Below are 12730 nucleotides of genomic sequence, written 5' to 3'. Positions count from 1 at the left end.
TTGCGGGGTTCATTTGCAGGACACCCTCAGGATTATTTTTTGTTTATTATTATATGTTTGGCGGGATGTATAGGGCTTGGGATCAGGGCCATCTTACCCATAGGCACTAGGGGTGTGGGGCACCCGGGCTCTCAGAGGCGCCAGGCCAAGAGTCCGGGGCCCAAGAGTTGAGTCCGGGGAAGAGCCCATCCGTCAGTCAGTCAGAGCACCGTGGCAGACTCTTCTTCTGCGGGTGGCTCTGCGCTGCGACTTTGGGGGCGACTGAGCCAGCAAGACGCTGAGGCGGCCAGCTGGCTCTGCCCTCCTGCGTGCCTGGGACTGGGCAACCTGGGGGCGGGACGCTGGGCGGATCTTTGCACCCCAGCGCCGCATATGCTTAAGACAACCCTGCTTGGGATTGTGCCCATTCAGAATGTCCCTCCATGTCAAATGAGTCTTATGGGAGCCAGCGTGGTGTAGTGGTTAAGAACGGTAGTCCCGTAATCTGGTGAACCAGGTTCGCATCTCCGCTCCTCCACATGCAGCTGCTGGGTGACCTTGGGCTAGTCACACTTTTTTGAAGTCTCTCAGCCCCACTCACCTCACAGAGTGTTTGTTGTGAGGGAGGAAGGGAAAGGAGAATGTTAGCCGCTTTGAGACTCCTTTGGGTAGTGAAAAGCGGAATATCAAATCCAAACTCTTCTTCTTCTTCTTCTTCTTCTTCTTCTTCTTCTTCTTCTTCTTCTTCATCTGGGAAGTTAACACCTCAAGGAGAAGACTAAGAACCTCTGGAATTTAGATTTCAGGGTGGATTTGAATGGAGAGGTTGCCACAGGGTATTCTTCTTCTACATGATCTTTCCATTGAATTATCTGCCATGTTAGAATGCTCAGAAAGAAGGTTCATTAAATTCTTGGGCCTCTAAAACAACATTGGCAAGAACTAAAGGAATGTTAGTGAACTATAGGACTTCAAACATCTCTAGCCTCTTGAGTATCATCTAATTGTACACAGGCAATCCAAATTAAACGGGATTAATGTTCCAGTTGGTGAAGTATTCCAAAGTATAATGAGGTACCATGGGAAGTAATCATCATTGGAATAACCCCTAATATGCAGCACTGATAATGCTCCTGAAATATGGTTTGTTCTCTTGCTAAAAAAGAGAGCACCACTTTGCAGTTTTTTTAAATAAAAAAAGCCCGCAGGAAAACCCACCAGCGATTTACTACAAAATTTGACCCAATATGCACATTTGTGTGCAGTTTTTGCAAAGCAACTTTCCTTATGGCATTTTCTATGTTATTTTCACACAAAAAAACCATGCATTTTTATGTACCATTTTCCTCAGTGTATACATTTCCATGCACATTACTTGGCTAGAGAATTGCATAGCAAAATTCAGAGAAGTGAAAATTTTGGATGCCTGTGTTTCAGTCCTTGTATTGTTTCAGAAAGTGCAAATTAGGGAGCTTCACCTTTAAATGTGAACTGAATAGAATTTATCCTCCTTCCCTAAGTGGGTATAAGTTTGCAGGCTGAATTGCAATATTCCGCTTTACTGCTGGTACAAAGATGGGAACATAGAAAGCTGTATTATACTTATCCAGACCACTAGCTCAGTGTTGATTCCTAAATTGACCGGCAACTGTTCTCCATGGTTTCAGATAGGAAGGCTTTGCCCTACCCCACCTGGAGGTAAGGATGGTAGGATCTGTCCGTTTCTCATTTTTCTGATCTTAAATTCAGCTCTCCACATTTTTGTAGCAATCTTTTTTCTTATTTCAGAATCCTCATGAAGATTCACAATCATTGTAGCATGAATTTCTCCTAAGAAACACATTATTGCAGCATGCATATTAGAATTAATACCCACCTTTTTTGCAAGCAATTTCTCCTAACAAAATGCATTTTTGATGAGTTATCTTCCCTAATATATTCATTTTTATTCACACTTCCTTCTAATGTGTGCGTTTCTTGTAAACAATGGTTGAGTGGCTAAACAAAAATGAGTGCGAATTCCGGTGACGTCAGGGGAAGCTTCCAGTTGTATTTGCATCAACAAGCTCCTCCCACTGGTTGTTAACCCTTAAGTGACTCCCCGCCCCGCGGGGTGGAGTCAAGTGTTGTGCTCTTGTCCAATGCCTAAGCCAATACCACTCACACGTTGTAACCAATAAAGTTGTGGCCTTATTTTGCCCATTAACCTAAAATCATGTGCCCTTGTGTTTTATTTACTCCACGCGGGTGGCGGGTCATCGACTCGCAACTGTGTTTCAGTTTGCAAATATGAATTTGGTAAGCCCACATGTAAATTCAAACTGAATCACATTTCTCCCCCTCTCCTACCTGGAGAAGTGGAGGTCTTCTGCAGGAAAAGCAGGTGCAGGTCTACCCCCTGATATATGTTCAGTGGCCGCTGTTTAACTCCTCGCTTTTTTGTTTTTTAAAAAAATTATATTGATTTTGTCAGGAAACCCCCCTCGCCCAGGAAGGTAGTGTTCCCGGGTCATTTGCGATACAGGGAACCACCCTCTCCAGTTCGCAGTTCGTCGTCCTCCTCCCCAAGCGGAGGAAGCGATCGCTCCTCCAGTGGGGAGGGGGAGATGGAAGCAGGAAGTCGGGGAAGGGGCTGTGACAGGATCAAAGAGCCTCAGCACCAAGCAGGAAGCGGGGAACAAGGACCTTTTCCCGCGCCCCGATTTCGCAAGGAGGAAGGACGTGGAAGGGGGAGGCGGGGGTTCAGGATCCCGCGCCTCTTATGTTGGACTAAAAACCAGAAACAGACATTCCCGGACTCTGCAGAGGGATGAGCTGGACGTCTTTACTGTAACTCCACTGTAAATATCTGCACAATAAAGAACTTAGTTTGTAGACGTTCGGAGTCAGCCTGTTTCCTCAGGAGCAACCACTGAGAGTCCTTACAGATTTGTTAACCAAAAAAGGTGCCAGCCTAATATAATAAAAGAAATAAAACAGAATTGACTATTTAAGACGTCACAGCCTGGAAGGACAAAAGTGGAAAGACACAGGATATCAGGTTGTTGGGTTTTGTTTTGTTTTTTAACGCTACACATTTTCATTTATTGTTTGTTTGTTTGCTTGCTTGCAGGTGCCCATATAGGTGTTGGCATCAGTGGCCAGGAAGGCAGTCAGGCCATTCTGAATAGTGATTATTCTTTTGCTCAGTTCAGATACCTTCAAAGGCTCTTGCTTGTTCATGGCAGGTGGTCATACTTCCGGATGTGCAAGTTCTTGTGTTACTTCTTCTACAAAAACGTTGCCTTCACCCTGGTCCATTTCTGGTTTGGCTTCTTCTGTGGCTTTTCAGCCCAGGTAGGTTGGTTTTTTAGTAGATGACAGAAAACAAACACACTTAATTGTTCTCAGGTGCTTCAGTGAAACTCATATAACATTGTAATGTTAAGATAAATAATTCTGCGTGCGTTGACCCCCCCCTTCAATTTTCTCCAAAATGGAGGTTATTTCGTCTGCTGAAAAGTGGATTTTACCTAAAGTTTGTGGAATTATTATCAACTATTTGTTTTTTGAAAAAAAACCAAATAGATCAAAATAAATCAGGGTATAAATTTTTGACTGTTGCTCCCCATACTGCCTCCTAAACCTGGGAGGGGATTTGGGCTACATTGGGGACTGCTACAGGAAAGAGAGGGGTTAAATAGAAGGAAGATAAAGGCTTGGATGGGTGAGGAAAGATAGAATGAGCAGCTGAAGCCTGTGCAATCCTTTTTTTCAGGTACAGTGGTACCTTGGTTCTCAAACTTAATCCGTTCCGGAAGTCCGTTCCAAAACCAAGGCACGCTTTCCCATAGAAAGTAATGCAAAACTGATTAATCCATTCCAGACTTTTAAAAACAACCCCTAAAACAGCAATTTGACATGGATTTTACTATCTAATGAGACCATTGATCCACAAAATGAAAGCAATAACGCACTGTACTATAAGAGAAATAAGACAGTATTGTACATGATAAAAATTAAAATTATTATTTTTTCTTACCTGCACTGATGATAGTCATTGTTTGGATGGGGGGGGGGGCTTTTATCCATTTCCGCAGTCACACAATCAATCAATCAATCGATAGCTGAACTGGGTTCCACACAGTCACAAAAACAAATGAACCGAAAAAGCCTCAAAAACAAAGATGTAAAATAAATAGCAAAAACAAAAGCGCCAAACGTAATCCATTCTAGAAGTCCGTTTGACTTCCGAAATGTTCAAAAACCAAGGCGCAGCTTCTGATTATTGCAGGCGCCCCGGAAACAGTGGCAGACAGCTGAAAAACATTTGAAAACCGGAACACTTACTTCCGGGATTTCGGCGTTTGGAAACCAAGGCGTTTGAGTACCAAGGCATTTGAGAACCAAGGTACCACTGTAATAGTAATGATCTGAGTCTGCTTGTTGCTCAGACTAGGAAGATAGGAAGCTGCCTTAGCCTATCTCACTCAGTGTTGCCTACACGGGCTGGCAGCAGTTCCCATACAGGGGTCTCCTAGCTTTACCTAGAGATGCTGGGAGCACACCTGTCAAACTACAATCCTCTGGTTCGCTGCCGAAGAAGCTGAGATGAGTTAAAACCAGTCAAATACCAGTAGACATGTATAGTGTCAATATGCTCTTGCCTGCCTCCTGTGTTCTTAAACTTAATGAGAGTTTATCAGTTGCCTGGTCCCATACACTTGTCTGCATCTTCAGCAAGTAAGGTCTCAAGCCAATTACAAGTATTTTGTCTCCTAGCTTTATTTATCTTATTTACAACAATATGCCATTGTCAGGCAGGGCTTCAAGGAAAAGTTTCCTTAACAAAATGTGGAAACAATTATCCTGTCCATGAATATATTTTTTAATTTAATTTAATTTATTTGCAATAAAGCCAAACCGTATAAAAACTCATGGTGAAAAGCTTTATTTTATTTTATTTTATTTTATTTTATTTTATTTTTATAGCATGGGGTTTCTTGTCTACTCTCAGAGGTTTGTGATAACCTTCTAGATTATGATTATCTGCGAAAAAGTCTTTTACCCCACCCAGTGTTATTCCCCAAAACCATTGGTTAATGCAGTGGCTGGCTAATGTTTCAGAAAGAATACTTGCTGTTCAACTCTGTTCATTTCTCCAGTGCATTTTTTTGCTAATTGTCCAAATGGGAAACAGATGATTAGGGCACTTCCCATTTATATTGAAATGCTGCTTCTTATGTGTTTATAAATCCCGTTACAAGTTCAGGAATGTCAAAGATATGAGTAACTGTGACTTTTACGAGACCTGTTCCTAGGAGGTCCGTCTCGCAGAATGGAATGTCTAAAGTAGAGAATATCACAAATTGCTATTTGTACAAATTTATCTGCTAGGCTGCCTGCTTACCAAAACGCTAAGAAGACCTAGGCATAAGTCTACACTGAACTTTGTAGGAGAACTCAAAAGCCTGGGGATCTGGGCTCCCTTCTGCTTCTGTGCCTGCAGGAAAAAGAATAAATTATGAAAGGGGGCAGTGCTAAATATGAAACAATGTGTGCAGAATTAGGCATACACACATTGGAATACTGGGCCTGGACCACCGCTATAAAATACTGGCTGCGCTGCCATTTCCGCTGTCCACCATCAAGCCTGCTCTCTGACCTCCTTAAGGACTCCTATAAATCTAGATGGTACCAACTCCTAGAAAATAAAATCAGATCGATAGGCATCGAGCTGGAGCCCTTGTACAATTCAAGCGAGCAACATATCTTTCACAATGTCCAAATTAGACTAAAGGATGTTGAGAGACAAAATATTGTGGCAGCAGTAAATAAAATTTGCTCTCCCATATTCTATGATTTAAATATCCTGGATAGCAGGGTCAACTATGTCACTAAACTAATAATACCAGCCCAATGTAGGGCATTTATGCTGACCCGACTGAATATCTTTCTCTTGGCATTTGTCAGGGGTAGATATCAGAATATTCCCAGAAACAAGAGATACTGCAGATGTTCCCTGAATGTCCCAGACACTGTATTCTCTTTTATTGTCCACTACACAGTACGCTGCGTGAACGCGTGTTGTCCCCCCCTTTGGATGGTTTGAAACCGCAGCATGGTGGAAGTGTTGGATTCTGTCTCTCTGACATTGACCAAGGGGTGACTGCGGGGGTAGCCGAGTTTTTGGCAGCAGTGCTTCAAGGAGTACTTTAACAGGACGAAATTCTAGATTTTACTAATACACACATACAATCAGCCTATGAGTTTAATTGTTGTTTCTTTGTGTATATATATTTTAAAGTTCCTGTATGTGATTCTTTCTCTCGTGATTTTACATGTAAATGCCTAATAAAGGTTTGATAAGTGCTATTTATTTATTTATTTGAAAGGTGACATTTCTGAGCATACTTTTAACTTGCTATTTGGGTTATCTTTTCAGACTGTTTATGACCAGTGGTTTATCACCCTCTTCAACATTGTATATACTTCTCTGCCTGTACTAGCGATGGGATTGTTTGATCAGGTACACATTTTGGCATATTCTAGATTAATCTGCCTTCAGCACAGTCCATCCAGCAACTTCTCTGCCCAGGAATATATACTGTATAGCAATCACTCTGGAAGGGGAAGAAGCCAGATTTGATTTGAATCTGGGGTCAACACTCTGGTGTTACAGTCCCAGTTTATGCCTAACCTACAAACGAAGACAAAAATCTGCCCTGGTGGAAGGCTTCAGATATTAAGGCTACAGCATGCAGCCAGTTTGTTAAAGGTGTCTGGGATCCAGAGGAACAGAAGGTTCTTGGCATATGGCAATTGCAAGTCTAATTGCAAGAATTTGTGCCTCATAAGATCTGTATAGCAGTTATGAAATCGGCTGTGCTCCCCTAAATCCGCCTTTGCTGATGGCAACTGCTTTGGGTAGCATCAGATTCCATCCCTCACTGTAGATGCGTCTCCTTACTTAACAGTATTGACTCAAGTGGGGTCTGTTCCCCAAATCCTTCAAGCACACTGAAATATACTCCGAGCCGAGTAATGATTTCATGCTCTTTATTTCAGCTCATAGGAACAGTGATTGAATTCCCAAACCCCCCCCCCCCAAAAAAACCTCTGGCTTTATATACACTATTTTCATAATGGGTCCCACATGATTGGTTAGTTCTGCTCTCCTGGAGCCTGATTGGGCTGTTCCTGCAGGCCAATTGGATGCAGCATTCTAGAATCCTACCTGCCTATGTTCTAGTGATAGGCTGATTCACTTCCTCTTGTGGCCTGATTGGGCTGCTCCTGCAGGCCAATCAGGTTTCTGCCTTCTAGGATCCTACTAGCCTATTGTTTTAGGAACCAAGCTCAGTACATAATGCACACATTTAATGTAATCTCTAATTTGGATGTGCACATTGATATTAAAAAGAGTATGCTGAGATGGCTAAAATGACTGGAAAAACCGGAAACCAGGATGATAATTTTTTTTAGCAAGGACTGGAGGGGAAATTGTAATTTACTTGAGGAAACACTGTAAACAGTTAAAAACATTAGCAGGATTGAAATAACACTTGCAATGTGAGAAGAACTATGGATATAAATCAAATTTTATGGACAAATAGAGGATAATATGATATGCAGTGGAAAATGGGGAGGGAGGAAGTCTGAGAAGTCTGTAAAATTAAATTGTAAATCCAATAAAAATTATAGATGATAGATAGATAGATAGATAGATAGATAGATAGATAGATAGATAGATATTAAAAAGAGTAAATAAAAAGGTACTGGGGTTTGCTTCTGGGGTCATGCTGAAACTGAAAGCCCTTTTGCCTCCGATAATGCCCATCCTTTAAGCCAGGCATAGGCAAACTTGGCCCTGCAGATGTTTTGGGACTACAACTCCCATGATCCCTAGCTAACAGGACCAGTGGGCAGGGATGATGGGAATTGTAGTCCCAAAACATCTGGAGGGCTGAGTTTGCCTATGCCTCATTTAAACTACTGGATTTAACAACACACCAATGTTGGCCGTCATGATGCTGTTAAAACTCAAGTGGATTCATATTTTGCAGGATGTGGATGAGCAGAGCTGCCTCCGTTTTCCAAAGTTGTATGAACCTGGGCAATTAAATCTCCTGTTCAACAAGCGCAGATTTTTCATCTGCATAGCACATGGAATCTACACGTCGGTTGTTCTTTTCTTCATCCCCTATGGTGCTTTTTATGATGCAGTTGGGGAAGATGGGAACCATATTGCCGACTACCAGTCTTTCGCAGTCACAGTCGCAACCTCTTTGATCATAGTGGTCAGTGTTCAGGTAAAAAGAAAAAAGGCTGATAAACATTTAATTATTGAGACTCCCCCTCCCTCCAAATTTTTATGTGGTAATACAGTATTGAGACAAATATGTACAACTGATGTCTTCTAAGGACCTTATGTGTTAATACTGTTACCTCCATGCCTAAATGCACACTATTTCTTTTGCAGATTGCACTCGATACCAGTTATTGGACAGGAATTAATCACTTCTTCATCTGGGGTAGCATCGCTGTGTATTTTGCCATTTTGTTTGCGATGCACAGTGATGGCATTTTTTATTTATTTCCCAACCACTTCCCTTTTGTAGGTGAGTAAAGAAGCACTGAGTGGAAAAAAAATGCTTGTGTGGGTAACCATATAAATGTAAAGGACCCCTGGACCAGTCAAAGGAGACTAAGTCCAGTCAAAGGAGACTATGGGGTTGGGGCGCTCATCTCGCTTTCTGGCTGAGGGAGCCGGCATTTGTCCACAGACACCTTTCTGGGTCATGTGGCCAGCAGGTCTAAAGCGCTTCTGGCGCAACGGGACACCGTGACGGAATCCAGAACACACAAAAATGCTGTTTCCCTTTGCGCCGCAGCGGGTACCTATTTATCTACTTGCACTGGTGTGCTTTTGAACTGCTAAGTTGACAGGAGCTGGGACAGAGCAATGCAGGTCCACCCCGTCGCATGGATTCGAACTGCCAACCTTCCGATTGGCAAGCCCAAGAGGCTCAGTGGTTTAGTCTCTATCATATCCTTGGGTGTTGGCACCGGTTTATTTAAATAAATAAAAACATTCCTGGGCTTGTATTTTGGCATGTCCCTGAGGAAAGATAATTTTTCCAGCACTGAGAAGCAGCCACTGAGGAGACTTCTCCAGAGGCCCAGTAAGACTGCATACGGTGCGGTCAGGACCGCATGCTGTTGGAGAATGTCATTCACCCGAAAGCTTTATTGCAAAAGGCACTGCCAGGAATTGCTAAGCCCCAGATGGACTAGTCTGATGTTAGAGGATGACTCTGTTGTTTCACAAAGTAGCTCTGGTAGCCAAAAGTGAGCAACAGGAAGCAAGGATGCTTCCCTTAAAAAGAGGATGCCTGGAACCATCTCCTACCATTTGAAGCCTTGAGATAAACAAGTTTATGTCGCTGAGAACAGCTGGGGCTTGATGGACACCCTCCAGAACAGGGATACCTGTCATTATCTAAACCTTGGATGAAGCTCCCTTAAACAACTTCCTGTCCATCTTTGCTTATGCGTTCTGCCTTTCCCCTTAGATTTTGATCACCAAGGAGGCTAGGAAGCATGTATCTACCACATCCCAACACAAATATAAATAGGCTGATGGGTCCAAACATGTGTCGAAACAGCTTTATTTTCATTGTGCGCTGAAACCATGGTAAAGAGAGGTCACTGTTGGATGGCGTGCCCAGTTCTGTCAAACGGGGGTGCGGGAGGGGCAAAGCCAAGGTGAGGCAGGGCAAGAGAGAAGTGGGGAAGTGAGGGGCAACAGAAACAAAGTTGGACCTAGAAGTGAGTGCAGTGCCAGAGAAGGCAATGCCAGTCTATAGGGGCTGTGGGGACTTCGGCCACCACAATAAAATATTTGAAGGGGCCAGGCCCTCCCCCCCCCCAAGTTGTTGCCCATTCCCAGTCAAATGGTGTGTGTGAGTACTGTGTTATGTTACAATATTTTATTCAAGTTGGCACCTCTGCCAGAGTCCCAGTGGCCACATCTGCCCTTTGCATTTAAAGCTGTACAGTCGTACCTTGGAAGTCAAACGGAATCCATTGTGGAAGTCCGTTCGACTTCCAAAACGTTGGAAACCAAAGCGCAGCTTCTGTTTGACATCCGAGTACCAAGGCGTTCAGGATCCAAGGTACGACTGTATTGTATCATTTTAAACAGTTTTGGCTTCCCTCAAAGAATCCCGGAATTGTACTTACTTAAGGGTACTAAGAGTTGTTATGAAGTCCAAAAAAACCCCCCAGAGTTCCCTTTGAAGAGGGATTGACTCTTAAACCACTCAGGGAATTTATTTCTGTGAGGGAGACCTCTTAAGAGACAATTCTAAGCCCGGTAATATGTGCACCATAAATTCCCAGGTTTCCCTGAAGGAAGCTGTGAATGGTAAACTGGCAAAAACACCACCACCACCCCAATATAAATTTGTAGCCCTTTTCTATGTGTCTTCATAAGTTATAAAAGAAACAGAGAAAATCTGCCCATTCCTACAGTAATTGCAAGCAAGCTGATGAGCAGAGTATACATCATTTTCCCTGTCCTACATATTTCACAATGCCAACTTTAAATCTGTATTATCCTCTAGAATATGTGAGGTATTTTGTATGATGTCACATTTTTAGATGTTGCCAAAATATGTTGTTCTTTTATTCTCTCTCTTTCTCTTTCTCTTTCTGTGTGTGTGGGGTGTGTGTGTGTGTGTGTGTGTGTGTGCATTTTTGTATAGTTCGCGTAATCCAAGCACTTTAGAATTAGAATCATGTGTTAACCCAAGGAATTAAAGATTGCTTAGCATGTCCCATTGTCCCACAACTGCAAACTATCACCACCCAACTGGTATTCCTACCAAAATATTTCTTTCTCCTGTACTGATACAGGAAATGCTTGGAACTCCTTGGGGCAGATAAACATTTGGCTCATCATTCTCTTGACCACTGTGGCTTCTGTTGCACCTGTGATAGCGTTTCGTTTTCTGAAGGTGGATTTGAACCCAACATTGAGTGATCAGGTATGCCACAGCAGTGAAACATTTAAAGCAATTCCAATCCCTTTTATGTAAACCTTTTGGGTTCAAGTTGGCAGATGTTGTATTAAATAATCATACAGTCCTTTTTTAAAAAGAGAGAGAGAGAGAAGTCCCAATCCATTTTTAAGCAGAAAAACTGTCCCAGGAAGATTAGGGAAAGTGCTTTGTGACATCATAGATGCCTAGTTCCTTCTGCTTCAAACTGGGAGAACTTGATGCCCAAGAGAAGATTGCTTTCATGTCAACGGTGTGGTGGACATATTTTCCAGCGTGGAGTAGTTCCTACTTTATGCATGTCCAAGCTCTCCCTTTAATGTCAGTCTGGGGCATAGCTGTCAACCTTTCCATTTTTTTTGCGGGAAATTCCCTTATTATAGCATTGGGAAAGAGCAGGGAGGGTTGACAGTCTGTGGATGTTCCTAAAATAGTTTTGAGAACCCTGATTATATTACAGCTGTGATTTTATGTGTGCACCAGGTCCTCTGTTGCGTATTATTTTGGAGCATACCTATATAACAGAGTGGTGAAAATGCTGCAGAGAATATGCCAACGGCTTTTCCTTTCGCATTTCAAAAGTGTTGTGAAAGCAGTGTATTTGGGGGAAAGGAATCCTTGCAGTAGCGGCAACAACATACATTTAAATTTAGGAATTGTGGTTTGGCAAAGGTGTGGCTGAAATCAGAAGTTGTGCTTCCTAGGCCTTCTCTCAAACAACAAGGTGCCAGCCTTTTCACTGGAAACTGATCTGTCAAGGATTTGCCAATATAATTCAGATCTGAAAACTAGCCAGTGTTTATAAAAGGAAGATAATTTTCCATATTATTGCAAACTGTTTTCTCCCCTCCTTCCTAAAGGTACAGATTTTGAACAGGGCTCGGAAGAAACAGAGTCCATTACCGATCCAGATTCACCAAACGCATAGAGCTAGCTCGCGGAGATCGGCTTATGCCTTTTCTCATCAAGAAGGCTTTGGGGAACTTATAACATCTGGAAAGAATATGCGTGTCAATAATATACATTCAGTATTTGGGATAGGAAAAACTATGCAGAATAGCTGGATTGAGAACTTGCGTAAGAGAACATCGGAGTGTGAAATTCAGCTGAGAAAGAACACTAAGACTATAAATCATTGAGTATGTGGGGGGGGGGAAGGGTGTGCTATTGTTGCACAGAATACTTACACTCTATTTATCTACTTGCATTGGCGTGCTTTCAAACAGCTAGGTTGACAGGAGCTAGGACAGAAGAACAGGAGCTCACTCCGTCGCGGGGATTCAAACCACTGACCTTCTGATCAGCAAGCCCAAGAGGCTCAGTAGCTTAGATCACAGCGCCACCAGCATCCCATTTGAAGTTGGGACCTTCTGCTGGCAAGGCAGGTGCTGTGCCACTGACCTGTGGTTTTCTTTTTCAGAGAGTTGGTGGGGATATGAGAGGCGTATATGGGGATCTACACCCATATTCCTATTACTTCTGATTACTAGATATTACAAGTTTTCATTATGCTTCAAAAAAAAACCCTGCCAAATCTGTTCCATCACAATATGCACATACATTTTCCTTCTTCCGCTGTTGCATCTCCCTATCAGTACCACATTTAACTTGCTTTAAAACAACACTCTGTCTCATCAGCTGCAGGGCAGGTGGGTGTGGTTTGGGGAAAACAGCCTCATGAGCCAAATCAAAACCCTAAGTAGGTCCAT

The 12730-nt window shown here is 42.7% G+C and overlaps 1 protein-coding gene across 2 annotated transcripts in view; it reads left to right on the top strand.

Moving 5' to 3' along the window:
- The window catches only part of ATP8B4 (ATPase phospholipid transporting 8B4 (putative)), a 94082-nt gene extending 81914 nt beyond the window's left edge, over positions 1-12168 (top strand). For both annotated transcript variants that reach the window (XM_033167880.1, XM_033167881.1), the window contains 6 exons: positions 3092-3315; positions 6404-6487; positions 8025-8270; positions 8441-8579; positions 10879-11009; positions 11882-12168. In XM_033167880.1, the coding sequence (XP_033023771.1) occupies positions 3092-3315; positions 6404-6487; positions 8025-8270; positions 8441-8579; positions 10879-11009; positions 11882-12160 (1103 nt within the window). In that variant the 3' untranslated portion in view covers positions 12161-12168. The remainder of the gene's footprint in view (positions 1-3091; positions 3316-6403; positions 6488-8024; positions 8271-8440; positions 8580-10878; positions 11010-11881) is intronic.
- The last annotated feature ends 562 nt before the right edge of the window (positions 12169-12730 follow it).

Source organism: Lacerta agilis, chromosome 13 (assembly GCF_009819535.1).
Source record: "Lacerta agilis isolate rLacAgi1 chromosome 13, rLacAgi1.pri, whole genome shotgun sequence".
Classification (NCBI taxonomy): Eukaryota; Metazoa; Chordata; class Lepidosauria; order Squamata; family Lacertidae; genus Lacerta; species Lacerta agilis.
The sequence above is the reverse complement of the archived record's forward strand: the minus strand, read 5'-3'. Positions and strand labels throughout refer to the sequence as shown.